Source organism: Oncorhynchus tshawytscha, linkage group LG04, assembly GCF_018296145.1.
Source record: "Oncorhynchus tshawytscha isolate Ot180627B linkage group LG04, Otsh_v2.0, whole genome shotgun sequence".
NCBI classification, from domain to species: domain Eukaryota; kingdom Metazoa; phylum Chordata; class Actinopteri; order Salmoniformes; family Salmonidae; genus Oncorhynchus; species Oncorhynchus tshawytscha.
Genome location: NC_056432.1, coordinates 31,724,253 through 31,746,087, shown reverse-complemented (window position 1 = coordinate 31,746,087; position 21,835 = coordinate 31,724,253). Strand labels below are relative to the sequence as shown.

The following is a 21,835-nucleotide window of genomic DNA, read 5'->3' as shown; positions in this document are numbered from 1 at the left end:
TGCTGTAAATGAGAATGTGTTCTCAGTCAACTTACATGGAAAAACAAAATATATTCTTATTCCATTCATTTACTTAGATTTGTGTGTATTAGGTAGTTGTGGAATTGTTAGATAACATGTTAGATATTGCTGCACTGTCAGAACTAGAAGCACAAGCATTTCGCTACACTCGCAATAACATCTGCTAAACATGTGTATGTGACCAATACAATTTGATTTGATTTGATTTGATGATCAGTCCCCATTCGCTACTGGGTTCTTAACTAGTCCTTCTTTCATTCATGAAATGTCGACGAGTCTCTTCATGTTTGTTCAAAATTCCTGAAGGAGCTCAATGATAACAACACATTCCTATGCTATTTGGAAGCTGCTTTTTTTCTCAACGTAATATTCTAAATCTTTTTCATAAGGTAAGGTTAACTTCCATGGGAATCTTTACACCAACAGCATGTGTTTGTCTATGTCCTGTAAAATGCAACCATTTTCTGGTGTGTTCCTTTTAACTCCTAACTTTCTCACAGTCTGAACTGTCAGCCGTTTGCGTCCAGAAATTAGGACCATTGCTATTGCCACTCTTAGGCTACAAACAACTTGTTTCATGGAATGGCTTTTTAGTTAGTATAACATTTTCTTAAACGCATTGTTTGGTTCTAGGTTATGAATTTAGTAGGTGAAGTTAAATTGATGTACAGTGCCTTCAGAAAGTATTCACACCCCTTGACTTTTCTCAAATGTTGTTGTGTTACAAGTTGGTTTTAAATGGATTTCATTGTAATTTTGGGGGGAAAACAATCTTCACAAAATACTCAAAATAATAGTAATGTCAAAGTGGAAGAAAAATTCAAACATTAGTCCCAAAAAATATATACAACTAAAACACTAATATATATTGATTAGAGAAGTACTCAGCCCCTTGGTACTCAGTTCATTTCTTTGCCACATTTTTTGCAGTTTTTCTTTAGTGCCTTATTGCAAACAGGATTCATGTTTTGGAATAATTTGATTCTCTACAGACATCCTTCTTTTCACTCTGAGGATGGATCAACAACAACAATGTTCTCCTATCACAGCCATTAAACTCTATAACTGTTTTAAAGTCACCATGGGCCTCATGGTGAAATCCCTAAGCAGTGTGTTTCCTCTCCGGCAACTGAGTTAGGAAGGACACCTGTATCTTTCTAGTGACTGGGTGTATTGATGCACCATCCAAAGTGTAATGAATAACTTCACCATGCTAAAAGGGATATTCAATGTCTGTTTTTTATTTTTTACCCATCTACCATTAGGTGACTTTTATTGCGAGTCACTGGAAAACCTGCCTGGTCTTTGTGGTTGAATATGTGTTTGAAATTCACTGCTCAACTGAGGGACCTTACAGATAATTGTATGTGTGGGGTCCAGCACAGGAGATTGGTGGCACCTTAATTGGGGAGGATGGGCTTGTGATAATGGTTGGAGCGGAATAAGTGGAATGGTATCAAATACATCAAACACATGGTTTCCATGGTTTCCATGTGTTTGATGCCATTCCATTAGCTCCGTTCCAGCCATTATTATGAGCTGTCTTCCCCTCAGCGGCCTCCACTGTGGTACAAATACGAGGTAGTCATGCATTTTTTAAATGTTAAACACTATTATTGCACACAGGGTGAGTCCATGCAACTTATTACAGTATGTGACTTGTTAAGCACATTTATACTCCTGAACTTATTTAGGCTTGCCATAACAAAGGGGTTGAATACTTATTGACTCAAGATATTTCAGCTTTTCATTTGCAATTAATCTGTAAAAATGTCCATAAAACGTAATTCCACTTTGTCATAATGGGGTATTGTGTGTAGGTGACACAAAATCTACATTTATTCCATTTTAAATTCAGGCTGTAACACAACAAAATGTGCCCGATGTGCCCGACCACCTCGATTCAGTCTTATGTTGCAAAATTTGGAATGGTGTTTTTTTTTTTACATTGGATAAAAGTATAAACTCAGAGCTGCAAAACAATGGGAATGTAATTCTGCTTTGAAAGTTTATAAACTGGTAAACCTACGTTGAGAAAGTGGCTCTTTAATTTTTTGGCACATCTACTGGAGAGCTCTTTGTTGTCTACACCTATTTAGCATCGTTCACAACCTCTTAAGCCTGAGCCCCACTGATCTCTTTAAGGATTCACATGTGATGCCATGTGCTAAGCAGAGTGAGTAAGGTAGTGTATTTTAAACAACCAAAGAATACTAAAAGGGGTGAAAGTATTAATCTACAATAGGAAAAATTCCAGATAAAAATAAACTTTAGTCCTTGGTCTGTTTCCTGATCTGACATTGGTGCAGGTCATGTTTTTCTTCACATTACCGTCTCTGGTAAACACACACTATATCAAATCAAAGTGTATTTGTCACATGCACAGGATACAGAAGTTGTAAACGCTACAGTCAAATGGTTACTGGCATATTTGCATAGTAGCAATATCAAAAATACAATGTCCCCCCCCAATAGATGGCCATAAACACCCCCAGAGACACCTGGCTAACTTGATGGGTCATGTAATCATCTGAAAAGTGGACTTTTGTTTAAACATGTAGCTAGCTAGTTAAACAATGAATCATAATCCCAACCCATACTACTAGCAATACAAACGGACTGTCATAGCTAGCCACCATCCCTGAAACGCTGTAGTATGCATCTGCAGGTAGCTAAAGCTAACCAACTAGGTTCAATGTTAGCTAGCTAGCTAACATTAGGCTATAACTAGCAATGCAAATGGATTTCTGCGATATTAATAATATTACTACACATATCATACACGTAAGGTTATCTAGCGAGTCAGCAAGCTAATGTTTGCTAGCTAGCTAACAGTACACTTTAATTTGCAATGGAAACAACTTTCTGACTAAATTAAAAATGTATAATATCTGAAAATGTACCTAGACTCTTACCTGTATACATGGCTGAATGCTTCACGGCAGACTGGAACTCCTTTAACTCCCTTTTGTTTGGACAACTTGTTTGGCCCGTGTTGTGTCAAGTCGTTTTTCACACTGATCTTTGTCTATAGCATTGCTGCCCTGCTAAATTCAGGGCAGCAATATTGTTGAGAGTAGTAGCAACCCTTTTGCAGTTCTCCATGGCAAACGTTATATCGTTCTAAAAAGCCGCGGTAGCAAGGATTATCTACACATACTGAGCAGCTCATGTTATAGACAAAAGTACGCTACATGGCAGACCAATCCGAACTAATCTCTCGGCGTGTCCAGCCCATCCATTATCTCAGCCAATCATGGCTAGCAGGAAGGTTCCTGCCTTTTTCCATTGCTAAACCATTTAGGCTCGTCATTTAACAATAGTATTTTTATTTACAGATGGCATACACATTTGTTATTAAGGCACATTAAATTTCACATGTTCCAGAAGGCATTTCAGCCAAAAAACGTATTTTGAAAATATTAATGTTTTCATGCTTCAAATGCCTCTCCTGTGAAGTAGTGACATGCAACATATGTCTAGCTCATACACCTAGCTTCTTGAAACGGGTCGCAAATGTGGAAAAAGTCAAGGGGTGTGAATACTTTTTGAAGGCACTGTATGTGCTGCAGCATTTACATCCAGTCTTAAGAAAAAGTTGTAGTGGTCAAGTACAACTTGAACAAGTTGTAGTATGGGCCTACCTACAGTACAAGATGCATGTTTTTATTTTATTAAATATTATTTACTGAAAAACTGGAAGGACATAGCATGTCATGTTCTTTTAGTTAGCATGCAGATACAGTCATTACAGACAGAACCTGTTCTGACTGAATCATTGTATTCCTTTTATTTAGGCTAAAAAAACAACAGAAATCATGGATGCCTCATCCAACACATCAGTCTATGATGACTACGATGATTCAGTGGTAATACCTTCCCAGTCCCCAGTCATCTATGAGATGTATCACATGAAGGCTGGCTTTAGATACATGTATGTGTTAGTGTACTCAGCCAACATTCTGCTGGGTCTGCTGCTCAACTCTGCTGTCATCTTCAGGACTGTAAAATGCAGGTCCAAGAAGAAACTGAGTCAACAGATGTTAATCCTTGGCTTGGCTGTCACCCACCTCGTCTTCTGCCTCTCCGCCCCACTTTACCTGATCACTGCCTGGAACTACTTCTCCTGGACATTTGGGAAGGTTGTCTGCAAGCTGGGGTCCTACGTGATGTTTATGAACATGTTTTCTGTCTCACTGATGATCACCTTCTGGAATGTGTGCTGGAGTGTCCCTGGATGCTTTGAACACCGCATGTCCACCAACATGGTCCTGCTGTCCTGGTTCACTGGGGCCATACTGAGTACCCCCTCTCTACTGTCCAGGGAGGTTCAGTACACTGCCGATGGACATGTCTGCATTGACAACTATGGCTATACTGGAAGCTCCCAGATGTCTAAAGAGGGAAGGGAGAGAATGATGGCAGTGTTGATCTGTCGCTTCATTGTCGGGATGCTGCTCCCTTTGGGTGCGAGATGTGTCAGCTGTTGCTGCATGAGCATGGGAAACAACCAGCTGAGGCCACAGGTTATTCGACCTGTGACTATTGCCCATTTCCTATGCTGGACTCCTGTCATTAGTCTCTCTGTGCTGCAAGTCACAATGGGGACAGGCAGCAGGTTGTTCACATACGCATTGCCCCCGGCCACTGCCCTGTCAGTCTTAAACAGCTGCATCTCTCCTATCATCTGCATATGGCAGGAGAAGAAGGAACAGAGCCTGAGAGGACCCCCTCGGGTGGAGGACAACAGAGATGAGGATGAGGAGATGACATCCCTGACACGCTAACCATGAGGAGGATAATATCCTTAAGCAGTAATGGGAAAACAACATACTGTAAACACCATTTGCAATTTATGAACAGCTTGAAATGTAGTTAGAAATAGTGATATCATGCAAAATCTAAAATATTTTTTTATGAATTGTAATAAATACTTTATAAAATTGTCTTGTTAACAACTCACTGTATGTATAATGAATTACACATTCTACATAAAGACCTCTTGAGGTCATACATTACTTCTTGTTTTTAACCTGTGTTTATTTTCAATTCAAATGCTTGTCAAGTAAAGATTTGATGAAACACATAATTATTAACAATTCTGAAAATACCTCTTTTCAATTAAATTTGCCAATTTGCCATAGTAAAAATGTGACACCAACAGTGTGGCATAATGTGACACAATACTTACAACAAGGGGCTACCAAGCCAAAATAGAGTACTGAAAGTAGTGGAGTGGAATGGACATGTTTGGAAAACTGCACAGTCAGCCAGTGCTGTTGTATTGGTCAAAAACTGAGAGGAGTGCTAGGATATCACAAGTGACAATCAATTGAGAAGCACCACTGGACAGTGACATGTCAGCACCATCAATTGGTCTGTAAGGTAGGCTATTGTCTTTTCCTTCATCTAATGTTATGTTTGTGCTATAGATTACATATTAAGTTAATTGTTTGGATAATTGTCAAGTACTGATTTAATGAATATAGGCAATATCTAATACATCTCTAATTGAGGATGTTTTCAATACTTGCAAAACATATCTTACATTTTCACGTAGGCCTATAGACATCAGTATTTTATTGAGGAGAGGGAGAAATTGATGAAGGCCATTGATGAAAGCCAAAATGTGAAGTTTTTAACTTTGCTAAAAATACATTAAAACTTCTTCAGGATCGGTGTCCCGTCCGTGGGACGGTTTAGCTAACGTAGGCTAATGTGATTAGCATGAGGTTGTATGAAACAAACAAAAAATTCCCAGGACATAGACCTACTGTATCTATCTGTTATGGGCAGAAAGCTTACATTTTTGTTAATCCAACTGCACTGTCCAATTTATAGTAGCTATTGGAGTGAAAGAATTCCATGCTATTGTTTGAGGAGAGTGCACAATTATGAACTTGAAAATGTATGGATAAACCAGTTAGGCACATTTGGGCAGTCTTGATACAACATTTTGAATAGACATGCAATATTTCACTGGATCACTCTTAAACTTTGCACATACAGTGTTGCCATCTAGTGGCCAGTCTAAATTGCGCCTGGGCTAGAAAAATTAATTTAGCCATTTCTCTTGCGTTTCAAAAATGATGGTACAAAACATATATTTGTATTATCTCTTACCAGATCTAATATGTGATATTCTCCTGCATTCCTTTCACATTTACACAAACTTCAAAGTGTTTCCTTTCAAATGGTATCAAGAATATGCATATCCCAGCTTCAGGGACTGAGCTACAGGCAGCTAAGACTTAAGACTTGGGTATGTCATTTTAGGCGAACATTTTTTAAAGAAGGGGCGGATCCTTAAGATACGTTTTTAATGGTGAGCAAGCGTCGAGCCTTTTCCTTTTCAATTTTCATTGAAGAGAGGGAGGACACGGTAGTAGGAGAATAGTGAGGAGAGAGTTTGTGACAAACTAGCGATGGCCCTGGAACTCCAACCCACGTGATCACGAGCACATACAGTCAGGTCCAAAAGTATTGGCACCCTTGATAAAGATAGGCAAAAAAATATGATTAAAAAAATGATGCAAATACTGAGCTCTTTGGTATGCTATATTTTTTTTGTAGAAAATTACATTATTTTACACTTATACATTTGCTCATTTTATGTTTAGATTTGACATTTTAGTCATTTAGTAGACACTCGTCACCAGAGTGACAATTAATGTATTCATCTTAAGATAGCTAGGTGAGACAACAAAATATCACAATCATAGCAAGTACGTTTGCCCTCAAAGTATTTATCAGCAAAGTCAGTGGTAGTAGGAAAAGACAAGTAAAAAATACAAAATAATAAAAAGAGGACCAGTGGAAACTAAATTGCCCCATAACATCAAAGATCCACCACCATATTTTACAGTAGGTATGAGGTACTTTCTGCATATGCTTATGTTTTTTTATACCAAACCCACCACTGGTGTGTGTGGCCAAAGAACTCTATCTTCAAATAATCTAACCATAGCACCGCCTGGAGTTTGATAAACGGCATTGGGACCGGTGCTATGGTCAGATGCCATGAAGATAGAGCTCTTTGGCGTCGAAAAACAGAAGTGTACCAGGACATTTTAGCCAAAAACTTGGTTGCCTCTGCTAGGCCACAAGAAATGGTTAATTAACCACAAAATCAACATTTTGCAATGGCCATCTCAATCTCCGGACTTGAACCCCTTTGAAAACCGTTGGTTTAAATTGAAGAGGGCAGTCCATAAGAGCAGACAAAGGCTATCAAAGATCTAAAAATATTCTGTATGGAGGAATGGTCTAAGATCCCTCCCAATGTGTCCTCCAATCTCATAAAATACTTTAGAAAATGGCTCAGTGTAGTTATCCTTGCAAGGAAGGGTGCTGGAGTACTGAAAACAAGGGTGCCAATAATTTTGTCCCCTACCATGTTCAGATGTCTTTTGTTACTTCTAAACAAAATCCTCCTTCTCTGAGCAATTGTATTGAGCATGCAATATAGCTCAGTATTTGTATTATTTATTTTCCAGTCTTTTTAAAAATCTTTATCCAGGGTGCCAATCATTTCGGACCTAACGGTCGGTATAAGGCGGTGCGCTTTACCAAATAGACCACCTCAGATTTGTTTGAAGTGGACATGTTCAGAAACAGACATAGAAGACAGACTTTGAAGTAAAGGGTTGAGAACAAGGGGGTGATCAAAACCATTTCCTAACGACAATATCTTATCTTCACAGGGATTGCAAGCCAAATAACTGCAACACAATGGAGGATTATACATATGAATATGATTATAGCAATTACACCTATGACAATGTTACTCCTCCCGAGGATTTAGATTTCAAAACTCACAAGACATGCTTCACAGAAGTTTCATGCACCTCCCTCCTGGTGGTCAATGTAGTTATCTTCTTGCTGGGGGTTTGTGGGAATGGGGTGGTCATCTGGATCGCTGGTCTCAAGATGAAGAAGACAGTCAACACCACCTGGTACCTCAGCCTGGCCGTCTCCGACTTCATATTCTGTGCCTGTCTCCCCTTCAACATCATCAACACGGTGACAAAGGACTGGATCTTTGGGCTCTTTATGTGCAAGTTCACCTCTTTTGTGATGTTCCTCAACATGTTCTGCAGCATCTTCCTCCTGGTCGTCATCAGTGTTGACCGCTGTGTGTCAGTGATGTTTCCAGTGTGGGCTCAGAACCACCGCACCATGGGCAAGGCCTCTGTAGTGGTGGTTCTGGCCTGGGTTGCCTCTGTCGCCCTCAGCATCCCTTCCATAGTGTTCAGAGACGTCAAAACCCATTTAGGGATGAGAAAGTGTTTCAATAACTACAGAGACCAACACAGCCACAAGATGATCGCAGTGAGTCGGTTCATTGGTGGGTTTGTGCTGCCATTCTTTATCATCATCTTTTGTTACTCTGTCATCATCCTGCGACTGAGAACCAACCGAATGATGAGCAAGTCCTCCAAGCCCTTCAAAGTTATGACTGCCCTGATAGCCACATTCTTCATCTGCTGGCTGCCCTACCATGTCTTTGTACTGCTTGAGCTGAACCACCAAAGCTACGACCTGGAGGTTATAAGAGCTGGGCTTATGGTGGGCACTACTGTAGCCATAGCTAACAGTTTCCTCAACCCAATGCTGTATGTTTTCATGGGCAATGACTTCCTGCAGAAATTCAAGAGCTCCATACTGTCTAAGATGGCGAATGCCATCGGAGAGGAGGGCCGCACCACCAGCCGCTACCTCTCCAGGTCCAGCTCCATGGAGGGCAGCCGCAGAACCTCCACACACATCTAAATCTCTATGATGATGGTAAGGCCTCAGTGGCTGCAGACGCTTTGTCTTGTAGAAATGTCATGTAAGGTGTATTTTCACTTTATGATCTAATGGGCTAGTTATATTTGTCATATATTTGTATAATCACAAGTAGTGCTCTTTGTCTCATGTTAAAACATCTGTTTGATATGTTTCTCCCATGAGCTCCAGTATATTTTCCTACCTTAACTTTTTCCAACCAATTTGAATGTCATTATCTCACACACAGAATGCGATGGAGGCCTTGCTGTGGAGTGATCTTTTGTAGTGATGTGACCTAACATAGGGTTATAACCTATTTACTAGACATATTGAAATAACAACCTAATAACCTAATAATAATAACCTCTGTATAATGTGTCCCTGTAGATGTTAACCTTACAAGCAGAAGTCCATTTGTTTCAGTGAGTGACCAAGCTCAAAGTTCAACGACATCAGTGAAAACAGGAAATGCTCCTGTTTGACAGCCATGTCTCTTGAGGGGAAATGTTTTTTGTGGGGAAATCATTGTGACCTCTGTGTGGTAATTTGTGTAAATTAAGCTGAAACATATCCCTACCGCTGAAAAAAAAGCTACCTTCTAAAAGGAAATGAACATCACACTGCTTACAGTACGAAGAGTAGAAAGACTATTCACACACTTTGAAGTGTACACTGGGTGTACATAACAATATAAACACCTTCCTAAGATTTGACATCAGAACAGCCTCAATTCGTCTGGGCATGGACTCCAGAAGGTGTCGAAAGCATTCCACATGGACGCTGGCCTATGTTGACTCCAATGCTTCCCACAGTTGTGTCAAGTTGGCTGGATGTCCTTTGGGTGGTGGATCATTCTTGATAAACATGAGAAATTGTTGAGTGTGAAAAACCCAGCAGCATTGCAGTTCTTGACACAAACCAGTGTACCTGGCACCTACTACCATACCCTGTTCAAATGCACTTCAATATTTTGACCTGCCCATTCACCCTCTGACTGGCACACACACACAATCTGTGTCTTAATTGTCTCAAGGCTTAAAAATATTTCTTTAACCTTTTGTCTATACTGCTTGAAGTGGATTTAACAAGTTAATTTAATAACGGAGCATAGCTTTCAACTGGATTCACCTGGTCAGTCTATGTCATGAAAAGAGCAGGTGTTCATAATGTTTTGTGCACTCAGTGTATATACAGTGCATTTGGAAAGTATTCAGACCCCTTGACTTTTTCCACATGTTGTTACGTTACAGGCTTATTCTAAAATGGATTGAATACATTTTGGGGAGCATGGGAGCATCGCTGCACAACTATTTTCAGGTCTCTCCAGAGATGTTTGATCGGGTTCAAGTCCGGGCTCTGGCTGTGCTACTCAAGGATATTCAGAGACTTGCGCCGAAGTCACTACTGCGTTGTCTTGGCTGTGTGCCTACGGTCGTTGTCCTGTTGGAAGGTTAACCTTCACCCCAGTCTGAGGTCCTGAGCGCTCTGGAGCAGGATTTCATAAAGGATCTATCTGTGCTTTGCTCTGTTCATCTTTCTCTCAATCCTGACTTGTCTCCCAGTCCCTGTCGCTGAAAAACATCCCCACAACATGATGCTGCCATCACCATGCTTCACCGTAGGGATAGTGCAGGTTTCCTACAGACGTGACGCTTTGCATTCAGGCCAAGGAGTTCAATCTTGATTTCATCAGACCAGAGAATCTTGTTTCTCATGGTCTGAGAGTCCTTTAGGTCCCCTTTGGCAAACTCCAAGCAGGCTGTCATGTGCCTTTTACTAAGGGATAACTTCCATCTGGCCACTCTACCATAAAGGCCTGATTGGTGAAGTGCTGCAGAAATGATTGTCCTTCTGGAAGGTTCTCCCATCTCCACAGAGGAACTTTGTGACCATCAGGTTCTTGGGCACCTCCCTGACCAAGACCCTTCTTCCCCAATTGCTCAGTTGGCCTGGCGGCCAGCTCTAGGAAAGGTCTTGGTGGTTCCAAACTTCTTCCATCTAAGAATGATGGTGGCCACTGTGTTCATTTCAGCAGAAATGTTTTGGTACCCTTCCCCAATCTGTGCCTTGACACAATCCTGTCTCGGAGCTGTACGGACAATTCCTTTGACCTCAAGGCTTGGTTTTTGCTCTGACATGCACTGTCAACTGTGGGACCTTATATAGACAGGTGTGTGCCTTTCCAAATCATGTCCAATCAATTGAATTTACCACAGGTGGACTCCAATCAAGTTGTAGAAACATCTCAAGGAAGTTGATCGATGGAAACAAGATGCGCCTGAGCTCAATTTCGAGTCTCATAGCAAAGGGTCTGAATACTTATGTAAATAAGTTTGACATTTTTTAAATATATTTGCAAACAATTCTAAAAACCGGATTTTGCTTTTAAAAATGAATTTAATTCATTTTAGTGTAATGCTGTAACGTAACAAAATGTGGAAAAAGTCAAGGGGCCTGAATACTTTCAGTCAAGGGGTCTGAATACTTCCCGAATGCACTGTATACATCTGCCTCAGCTATTGCAAACATCCATACACAACATAACGTCCAGCCCTATCCAAAACAAATCATTTGTGGTCGTCTGGATCCCTGGATATTGTGTTTTGGAACAAAACTCTTCATTTATATTTCCTGCCATATATCACCCAGCTTGTGGACAGGTTTCTATGCAATCAGATTTGTACCATGACATGTAATTCATCCCACCTCACCAACTGTCAGATCATCTGCTGTGACACTGAAAGTCAAGTGTTATTAAATACCCTAGCTGAGAATCATATTGGAGAGTCCTGTGTTTACATGTGAACAACACATGGACAACACATTTCACACAACCATTGTGTGACTTGATTAATGTGAACTCATTGGAAGTTAGAATAGTTAATGTATTTGTAAAAACACAACCATTGTTCTGTTCAATCTACCTCTTTAATTTGTTTATCTGATGAATAAGATGAATCGGCTAGGATCTTGTGTTGCAGGGGTAGGCAGCCCAGTTGTTCAGGTGTGGTGCCAAGTTGTAACAACATCCTGTTATATGTGTGGCACTCCAGTAACAGGGCTGCCTACCCCTGTTGTCTGTATATTGGACCATGTTTGTAACTATTTATGGTAAACCACAGAAAGAGAAGCTGCTTGTTAAAAGGAACTTAACTGGGAAGCGGAAAGAGCATTGTCACATTCTAACTGAATTGAATTTGTAATTCTGCAGCAGACTGTTTCTGCCTTTTTCTGATTAAATCCAATGTTTTAAGAAATAGAAAGAAATAGAAAGTTAATTGATGTACACTTGTTTTAATGTATTTAATAATTAAAAGTCATGTGACATAAACAAACTCCTGTGTCCAACCATCGTCATGTTTATGCCATGAACAGTTTATTGAAAAAGTGCATGTAATTACATTAGTCACCCAGCAGTTGCAAAACAGCATGCATCATACAGTGGGGAGGTTTTCCTGCTTACAAAGCATGTAGAGGTCTGTCATTTTTATCATAGGTACACTTCAACTGTGAGAGACGGAATCTAAACAAAAATCCAGAAAATCACATTGTATGATTTTTAAGTAATTAATTTGCATTTTATTGCATGACATAAGTATTTGATACATCAGAAAAGCAGAACTTAATATTTGGTACAGAAACCTTTGTTTGTAATTACAGAGATCATACGTTTCCTGTAGTTCTTGACCAGGTTTGCACACACTGCAGCAGGGATTTTGGCCCACTCCTCCATACAGGCCTTCTCTAGATCCTTCAGGTTTCGGGGCTGTTGCTGGGCAAAACGGACTTTCAGCTCCCTCCAAAGATGTTCTATTGGGTTCAGGTCTGGAGACTGGCTAGGCCACTCCAGGACCTTGAGATGCTTCTTACGGAGCGACTCCTCAGTTGCCCTGGCTGTGTGTTTCAGGTTGTTGTCATGCTGGAAGACCCAGCCATGACCCATCTTCAATGTTCTTACTGAGGGAAGGAGGTTGTTGGCCAAGATCTCGCGATACATGGCCCCATCCATCCTCCCCTCAATACGGTGCAGTCGTCCTGTCCCCTTTGCAGAAAAGCATCCCCAAAGAATGATGTTTCCACCTCCATGCTTCACGGTTGGGATGGTGTTCTTGGGGTTGTACTCATCCTTCTTCTTCCTCCAAACACGGCGAGTGGAGTTTAGACCAAAAAGCTCTATTTTTGTCTCATCAGACCACATGACCTTCTCCCATTCCTCCTCTGGATCATCCAGATGGTCATTGGCAAACTTCAGACGGGCCTGGACATGCGCTGGCTTGAACAGGGGGACGTTGCATGCGCTGCAGGATTTGAATCCATTACCCCGTAGTGTGTTACTAATGGTTTTCTTTGAGACTGTGGTCCCAGCTCTCTTCAGGTCATTGACCAGGTCCTACCGTGTAGTTCTGGGCTGATCCTTCACCTTTCTCATGATCATTGATGCCCCACGAGGTGGGATCTTGCATGGAGCCCCAGACCGAGGATGATTGACCGTCATCTTGAACTTCTTCCATTTTCTAATAATTGCGCCAACAGTTGTTGCCTTCTCACCAAGCTGCTTGCCTATTGTCCTGTAGCCCATCCCAGCCTTGTGCAGGTCTACAATTTTATCCCTGATGTCCTTACACAGCTCTCTGGTCTTGGCCATTGTGGAGAGGTTGGAGTCTGTTTGATTGAGTGTGTGGACAGGTGTCTTTTATACAGGTAATGAGTTCAAACAGGTGCAGTTAATACAGGTAATGAGTGGAGAACAGGGGGGCTTCTTAAAGAAAACCTAACAGGTCTGTGAGAGCCGGAAATCTTACTGGTTGGTAGGTGATCAAATACTTATGTCATGCAATAAAATGCAAATGAATTACTTAAAAATCAGAAGTTTCATGCGCCTCCCTCCTGGTGGTCAATGTAGTTATCTTCCTGCCGGGGGTTTGTGGGAATGGGGTGGTCATCTGGATCGCTGGTCTCAAGATGAAGAAGACAGTCAACACCACCTGGTACCTCGGCCTGGCCGTCTCCGACTTCATATTCTGTGCCTGTCTCCCCTTCAACATCATCTACATGGTAACAATGGACTGGATCTTTGTGCTGTTCATGTGCATGTTCACCTCTTTCACAATGTCCCTTAACATGTTCAGCAGAATCTTCCTGCTGGTCATCATGAGTGTTGACCGTTATGTAATGGTCGTATATCCAGTTTGGGCCCAAAACCAGTGTACCGTGAGGATGGCCTCTGCAGTTTTGGTCCTTGCCTGGGTCATCTCTGTTGCACTCAGCATGGCCTCTATAATGTTTTATCATGTCACCACAGACTACACAACAACATGCTTTAACAACTTCCCATCCCAAAATATCCATCTAACTGTAGTTGTGAGTCGATTTGTCAGCAACTTTGTGCTCCCGCTCCTCCTAATCATCTTCTGCTACTCTGTCATCACCCTGCAACTGAGGACCAACAGGATGACCAGGTCCTCCAGAGTCATGACTGCCCTGATATCCATGTTCCTCATCGGCTGGCTGCCCTGCCATGTCTTCATTATACTGCAATCCGGAGCCAGGGGTAAAGCTTATCTAACTGTTATTCCTGAAGGTCTGAAGATATGATGGACTAAATACATACTAACCAACGTCTGGTGTACTTTTACTACCATACAACATTTATTTCAGATTGCATGTTTATTTGGAATCGCAGTCCTTTACTTCCATTCTATTACCTTATTTATAATCACATTACATTCATTCCATACAAAATACATTCAAATGTGACACCCCTTTTGAGATAGTGCTAGCCTGTCAATGAAAGCAAAAAACACTCAAAGGTCCTATGTCAAAAATAGAAGAGATAGCTCCCATTTACTTGTTGCATTATAAATATATTTGTAATTTTGTTGCACGTACTATAAAAATATATGTGTATATTTTGGAAGGAATTTTTTCTTTCATTGCACTCTTTCTACATGTGACCAATAGACACGCGCACATTATACATCAGTCAACATAAAATGGTGGGTGTACAAAATCAAATGCTTTACTTACAGATTATTTTATTCTCTGTTGCACATTACCTATGGCTGGGACTATTATATACCTGTACATGTAGCTTGTTTTGCGATACCAAAGCAATCGAGAAAATGGGGTGCGTCACTTTCAGCATTTACTCACCTTCAACAAAAATGATCAGGGATCGTATATCAAGAAGAAAAAGCACTGAGGGGAAAACTCTCATCTCAAATAATCTAGAACTTGAATAAATGCATTTTGGGCCTTTGGGGTAGTAAGCGTTCAGCTACAGTACATGCTACAGCTGTATTAACCTTACAGTGAAACACTTTTTGGATCATATTCAAGTTAAATAAATGAAGACAAATATTTAAATAATGAACCTTCGTTATCTCTTAGTTATGATGTCACTCAAACAGAGACACAATATTAATTTTGATTGATTTTGGTGTGTTTGAGTCATTATAGGCAGGCAAATTTGACTGCCCCCCCCCATAAAAATGTATAATTTGAAGTGTTAAACTATCAGGGTATGCTTGATAACTCCACAGTCTTGATCTAACGTGCCTCAGCCACACAGTGAGGTGGCATACAAATATTGATTGTTAACCCTGACTCTTCCCAGCCTGTATTGAGTTATGAGCCAAATGGAAATCTCAAACATTCGATCAGTGCATTGCACTGACACAATATTTGCAATAATTGCATAACAACATCCTTGGTATTTTGTTTCATAAGCTAGAACACTCTCGACACTAGTGTGTCTGATGATACATTAAGCGGACAGTTTAATATCAAATATCATCAATAATGTATTCACATTACCAATAATATTTGATATTAGTAATCATTTTATTTTCCCTAGATTTCAACTTAAAGCCAACAGTCAGCTGACAGAAAAGGCACCACATTGTAATTTTGCTTCTAACCACCATTATAAGGAAAGCAACAAGTTCTGCAGAGTGATTTAGCAGAAGTGGTAGTTTCAAAATAGCGCTGTTTGCAGAAAACTCCATTCAATAAATCCACAATAAATGTATCATGCGCAGTGTGTCTGGCTGGCCACATCTGAGGAGACCAAGGACGAACAAGCTGTCGATGAGTCGAGGCTAGTTGTTGAAAGGGCTGTCTTGACAAGAGTCAGGAGTGGTCCATAGAGCCTGATGGTCAAAATAAACTATGGAGAGTTAATTATTTAGTGTTCCAGAGCTGTTGCCAGTAACCAAAAGGACAGCTGTAATGCACAGATGTAATGACTCAGTAGGACTGATACAGCACAGTTTTAAGAGAGGCCACTGCTTCAGAGAAGTGCTGTATTACCTCTTCTTGTTCGAATACTGCTGAAGTATGAGGAGAAGAGTGAAGATCTAGCCTCATGGTGGGTCCACAGGGGGTAGACGGAGAGATGAGTGTTCAGTCCCATTCATTACCTCTTTTAGATGGACACGGGTTTTCGCCAACCAAATCCAAGTCCAATAGTACGGTTTTGACCACCTCCTAATTTTAAATCTAGTGGCTCTCAAACATAAGTGGAGGTATAGATTTTTAATCTCTAACAAAACAAAACATTTAGTTGAAAATGACAGATCATAAAAAGGTTTTGTGACATTTCAAACCATTTCATGAAAGAGTATTTGTTCTCCTAATCAATACGGTTGTGAGCCTGTCAGTCAAACAAATAAAGGAAAGGGATGTGAGAAAGAAGGAGACAGAAGTGGTGGGGAACAGAGAAGTATATTAAATAAAAACATATTTCCTACACATAGATTTTCACTTCATGTGACTTTTATATTTGAAGCCATTTGGGCATGGTTGACATGAATTAATCCTAGAACGAAGGTGAAGGGATAGAAGAACAGAGTGAGAAATGGATAGAGAGAGAGGGAAAGGAGAGGAGATATTATCTCGGAGTGGGTCGGTACTCCTTCGGCACCCCGGCCATGTTCCTCTTCTTTAGGGAAGCGTCCACAGTCATGACCAGTTCGTCAATGCTAGTGCGCATCTCAGGTGTGTACGGGTCATAATCCAGTTTACGCAGCCCGGAGCGCTTGAATTTACCATCCTTCTGTCCCTCTACACAGAGCAGGCGGTCCTCGGCCACCTCCAGGTCCAGAAACAGGACCATGTCCTTGAGCTTAGAGAACAGCTCCCTCTTCAGCTCCTCAAAGTGGACCACATGGACGTTCCTCCCATAACGCAGCCAATCCAGTGTGTGGGACGCCCACCAAGGAGCATAGTTCTTCACAAACTCAGGCCACTCTGCAAAACAACACAGAACACCAGAAGCAGATGAAAAATAATCGAGTTGTGTGAGAAGGCCTAAAATCTTAGTTAAGGGTACACAATTGATCTCCAGCATATATCAGTTATATTCAATGTAAATAATTATAATCCAAAATTGGAAGAAAACACCTATAAATGGGGCACTATTGGCTGTATGAGCAGCCCAGCAAAGAGCAGGAAAAAATAAAATTTGAATATAATTTTAGAATACAATCTCTGCAGCTCTCTACATGCCCAGGGAACACAAGGTCTGTGGATCCATTCTCCCTGCAGAAGAATCCTCAAACACTGATATTATTTCATTTAAGAGGTCTGGTGCAATTCACCAAGTGTAATCACAGCACATAATGCCTTCTCTGAGACCCGGGCTTCTTTGGGGGGATTAAATGAATGACACAGAACAGAGCAAGTTTTTGTCCTTTTAACAGATAGACCTGCTGCAGTCTGGGAGGCTCAGGATTTACCACCAGGGTCAATGGAGAGCTGCAGGGGCGGGACATACTGCAGAGCAGGTGACAGCTAGGATAGGGATCTACTGTTGTGGCACCAGTAGGTCTACCAGCACCCTACAGTATACATTGTCCTTCAGTTGACTGCTAAGACAGTTCAGTGCACCATACCCTTTTGGAATACTTTACTGCAGAAACCTTTCAATCTTTTATAAGCCACAGTCCATAAAGGAGTTGGCAGGCAAAACCAGGGCTGCTTTAGCACGTACCTTTATTAGGAGGAGAGGAATGGTTGTTAAAGTGTAAGTCTGCTGAGTTAGCAGTGCAGGCTTGGGGATTCAGATGATATGAGAGTGGAAGTTATACTGCCATAGTGAACTTCAGAAGAACATTGCACATTAAAGGGCAGCAGTGAAGCAGAGACACAGTTCTCTTATCAGATAGCGAAACCAAATCTGGAGAGCCAAAACACCACAGCTATTGAATCCCTCTTGACAAACCTCATGCATTGTATGCCATGAAGCATTGGTAAATACAGTAGGCAGTCCTAATCCGAGTAGGATGGTACAATTCAACTATTTTAATGTAGTATGTGAATGGATAGAGGTTTGTTTGTTTGTCAGTCAGTTGGAGTTCAGTTACAGTGGCCATGGACCAAGGTTGTTGAGACCCTCTGGACATCAGGAAGTACAGAATGTTAGCCTATAAGGGGGGCAAAAAGCTAATACAGTACACTGAAAGGAGCTGTGTGAATAACTTAATTATGTAGCTTAGGGACATTTGTTGGTTTAGGGATTGTAAGATAGTATTTTTGACAAATTCAATAATTTGCCGTAATCATCCAGAGACCACTTCCGAATATGACACATAGCCTACCGATACTTATGCATGTGTAACATTCAAATACTATCGCCAAAAACATTTGTTTTGGATTCAAGGTAATTGTGAGGCTGCAGTGCATTAAAAGGCGTCAGCAACTCTAACAGTAACTCTAACGTCATCATAACAACCTACAGTACAGCCCCCCTCTAAGGTCTGGGGCCGGTGATCACACAGCTGGGGCCGGCTCTTACACAATGTCCTGCTGAGTCAGAGGTTCCATCTCGAATGGCACCATGTTCCCTATTTTGTGCAATATACAGTATAGGGAATATGGCAGAGTTCCCCAATAGACAGCGAACGGGCCAAATTTGTCCCGTGGCTAATTTTATTTGGGCCCCCAAGTTGTTGGACATAAAAGACTGTAAAATCACCAGGAAATCAGCTCAAACTCATTTTTATTTAGAAAATATCTTCCCAAACGTACAAGGGATTTCAGATAGGAGCTGGTTGCCATGGTTACTGACACACTCTGAAATGTGTGGAGGGAAACATTTATAATATGAGAACATACCAAAAACAATTCTGCCCATTGGAGGAGCTGAAAATGAGAACATCTCACAACATAAGGCCAAAACCCCATTATATCATTCAGATATTGAAAGCCTCTGTGGTTGACCACATTAGTTAATAAAAAAGACATTATAAGGAATAAGGTTTTGAAGTGTCTGTCCTATATCTAAGAGTTCTAAGAAAGCTCAGGAAATATATTTGTTTTGTTTTTACACACATTTAACCCCTTATTTTGGTTAGCACAAAACTACATCCATTTATTTGTATGGTTCATGTGACACATGTGTCTCCCTTTCTATAGAATGGGCTTATTAGTTTATAGGCCAAACCGTTTGGATGCTACAGACGTTTTTGTGAGAAGAACGATTTTTGGGATGTCTCCTGGTCTGACAAACAGCGCAGTAGCTTTTGCCACTTTCCACCGCAGATGTTACTTAGATTAAAGCACTGGTGCATCAGTAAACTCTAGGGGGTTTTAATAAAGAGAGAGCCACTGAAAATGGGCATTCAGTAGCATGATGGGGAAAAGGCATATCCACAGCATGCCAAGCCTGTTCATATCTGTTGATTTCACTTAGTCATGACTCATCAATAATTTACATCACATACCCTTATTACTGTGTAATTATACTAATGTAATTACTGTTACAAGTATTGTAATTACTAATGATTGTACTTCCCTGTACTTACAGCAGTAACCCTATTAATCTTAGCTCTAACCCAAACTCTAGCTTCATGTCAACACCTCGGCTCAACCCCAACCCTAAGTAAAGTATAAGTACAGTGTATTAAAGAGCACTGTAATATAAAGTGTAACTGACAGTTGATTAGATGAATCATTTTCATTGCAAGACAGCGGAAGGACACAATGCACAAATACAGTAGGTCGAAAAAAGTACAGAAAATAAGCATTGGTATTCGCTGAGGACGAGAGACTGAATTGTGGACACAGTGACAACATGTTGTTATCATTGGCTAAAGTCTCACCTTTCCCTCTCCAGTGGGCCTGAGAGGCGAATCCAATATGGCCGCCGTACTTGCGGTTGAACTCAGCCATGAGGGCTTTGTAAGGGTTGCGGATCATGACGATGCTGGCGTCAAAGGCTTCAATCTCCTTCTTGCCACTCTCATGTGTTTTAATGCAGATGGTCCTACCACTCCGCCAATGGTCTCGCTCACCTTTGAAGCCTTAGAAAAAAGTATATATATACAGTACCAGTCAAAAGTTTGGACACACCGACTCATTCAAGGGTTTTTCTTTATTTTGACTATTTTCTACATTGTAGAATAATAGTGAAGACATCAAAACTATGAAATAACACATATGGAATCATGTAGTAACAAAAAAAGTGTTAAAAAAAATCTAAATATATTTTATATTTGAGATTCTTCAAAGTAGCCTCCCTTTGCCTTAATGACAGCTTTACACACTCTTGGCATTCTCTCAACCAGCTTCATTAGGTAGTCACCTGGAATTCATTTCAATTAACAGCTGTGCCTTGCTAAAAGCTAAAATAATGTATTTCCTTCTTAATGCGTTTGTGTTGTGACAAGGTAGGGGTGGTATACAGAAGATAGCCCTATTTGGTAAAAGTCCAAGTCCATATTTTGGCAAGAACAGCTCAAATAAGCAATGTGAAACGACAGTCCATCATTACTTTAGGACATCAAGGTCAGTCAATGCAAGAAAATTTCAAGAACTTTGAAAGTTTCTTCATGTTCAGTCGCAAAAACCATCAAGTGCTATGATGAAACTGGCTCTCATGAGGACTGCCACAGGAAAGGAAGACCTAAAGTTACCTCTGTTGCAGAGGATGTGTTATTTCATAGTTTTGATGTCTTCACCATTATTCTACCATGTAGAAAATAGTAAAAATAAAGAAAAACCCTTGAATGAGTAGGAGTTCTAAAACTTTGGACCGGTAGTGTGTATATTTATGGAAATGCTTAAAGTGTATTTTTTACTGTGTAAGTGACTGCATGACTTCCCAATGTATGACTGGTCAGTACCCATGTCATCTTTTACGTCTAAGTGAGGCCTACAGTACCTTTGTTGTAGAGGGAGCCATCAAAGTAGTAGCTGCCTGTGTAGAAGCCGGTGGCCAGCTCTATGAGGTGGCGGGCCCAGGTGTTGCCAGCCCCGGGGAAGCTGGCCAGAGCAATCAGCTGCTTGGAACGCGTGGGCAGGAAGCGCCGGTCCATGCAGCGGTTGTCTGAGGGAACACAGGATAGAACACAGGTCACACACGTGATACACAATAATGAATGAGAAAATTAAATACACAGACTTATTTGTGTTCCTTACTAAAAATAGTCTTATTAACCTGCCACAGAATTGAAATTGCTGGACAGTGAGGGAGAATGTCAAAGGGTCTCTGTACTTTAGCTTGACAGTAGGAATCTCAAATGGCTTCTGTAAGCCCCTGAAGGACTGTTGAACATAGACAACTCTTTCAGGTTCATACATCCTAGACCTAGAGCAGACATGTGTTTCTACTATAGAGGAAAAAATATGGCAAAGGTCATGTATAATGCCTTTGAAATCCAGTCACTGCTTCAAATGTCCTGCACTGTAAACACAAATCAATAACTTACTTGTAACAGATGACATTCACATTCCGACTATCTCTGAAACTCACTTGGATAATACCTTTGATGATTCAGTGGTAGCAATACATGGTTATAACATCTACCGTAAAGACAGAAATGCCAATGGGGTGGTGTTGCGGTCTATATTCAAAACAGTTCCTGTATAGCTTAGAGAGGATCTCATGTTAAATACTGTTAAAGTAATATGGCTACAGGTTAATCTGCCTCACCTAAAGAACATTCTTGTGGGAAGCTGCTATAGACCACCAAGTGCTAATAGTCAGTATCTGGATAATATGTGTGAAATGCTTGATAATGTACGTGATTTCAACAGAGAT

The 21,835-nt window shown here is 40.8% G+C and overlaps 4 protein-coding genes across 5 annotated transcripts in view; 3 read left to right on the top strand and 1 right to left on the bottom strand.

Annotated features, from left to right (window-relative positions):
* Nucleotides 1–257: 257 nt before the first annotated feature.
* LOC112248535 (chemokine-like receptor 1) lies at nucleotides 258–4,967 on the top strand. Its single transcript, XM_024417657.2, has 2 exons — nucleotides 258–410; nucleotides 3,819–4,967. The coding sequence occupies exons 1-2, from the start codon at nucleotides 354–356 to the stop codon at nucleotides 4,806–4,808; spliced, it is 1,047 nt and encodes a 348-aa protein (XP_024273425.1). The 5' UTR covers nucleotides 258–353; the 3' UTR covers nucleotides 4,809–4,967.
* A 199-nt stretch (nucleotides 4,968–5,166) lies between these two features.
* On the top strand, nucleotides 5,167–9,628 carry LOC112248536 (chemokine-like receptor 1). Its single transcript, XM_024417658.2, has 2 exons — nucleotides 5,167–5,406; nucleotides 7,725–9,628. Exon 2 carries the CDS (start codon nucleotides 7,753–7,755, stop codon nucleotides 8,791–8,793), a length of 1,041 nt encoding a protein of 346 aa, XP_024273426.1. The 5' UTR covers nucleotides 5,167–5,406; nucleotides 7,725–7,752; the 3' UTR covers nucleotides 8,794–9,628.
* A 2,257-nt stretch (nucleotides 9,629–11,885) lies between these two features.
* LOC112249497 (C3a anaphylatoxin chemotactic receptor-like) lies at nucleotides 11,886–14,388 on the top strand. Its single transcript, XM_042320163.1, has 2 exons — nucleotides 11,886–11,904; nucleotides 13,661–14,388. The coding sequence occupies exons 1-2, from the start codon at nucleotides 11,886–11,888 to the stop codon at nucleotides 14,386–14,388; spliced, it is 747 nt and encodes a 248-aa protein (XP_042176097.1).
* Nucleotides 14,389–14,420: 32 nt separating this feature from the next.
* The window catches only part of LOC112248526 (WSC domain-containing protein 2), an 89,658-nt gene continuing 82,243 nt past the window's right edge, over nucleotides 14,421–21,835 (bottom strand). For both annotated transcript variants that reach the window (XM_024417640.1, XM_024417641.2), the window contains 3 exons: nucleotides 20,957–21,121; nucleotides 19,896–20,096; nucleotides 14,421–17,043 (listed from right to left, as the gene is read on the bottom strand). In XM_024417640.1, the coding sequence (XP_024273408.1) occupies nucleotides 16,685–17,043; nucleotides 19,896–20,096; nucleotides 20,957–21,121 (725 nt within the window). In that variant the 3' untranslated portion in view covers nucleotides 14,421–16,684. The remainder of the gene's footprint in view (nucleotides 17,044–19,895; nucleotides 20,097–20,956; nucleotides 21,122–21,835) is intronic.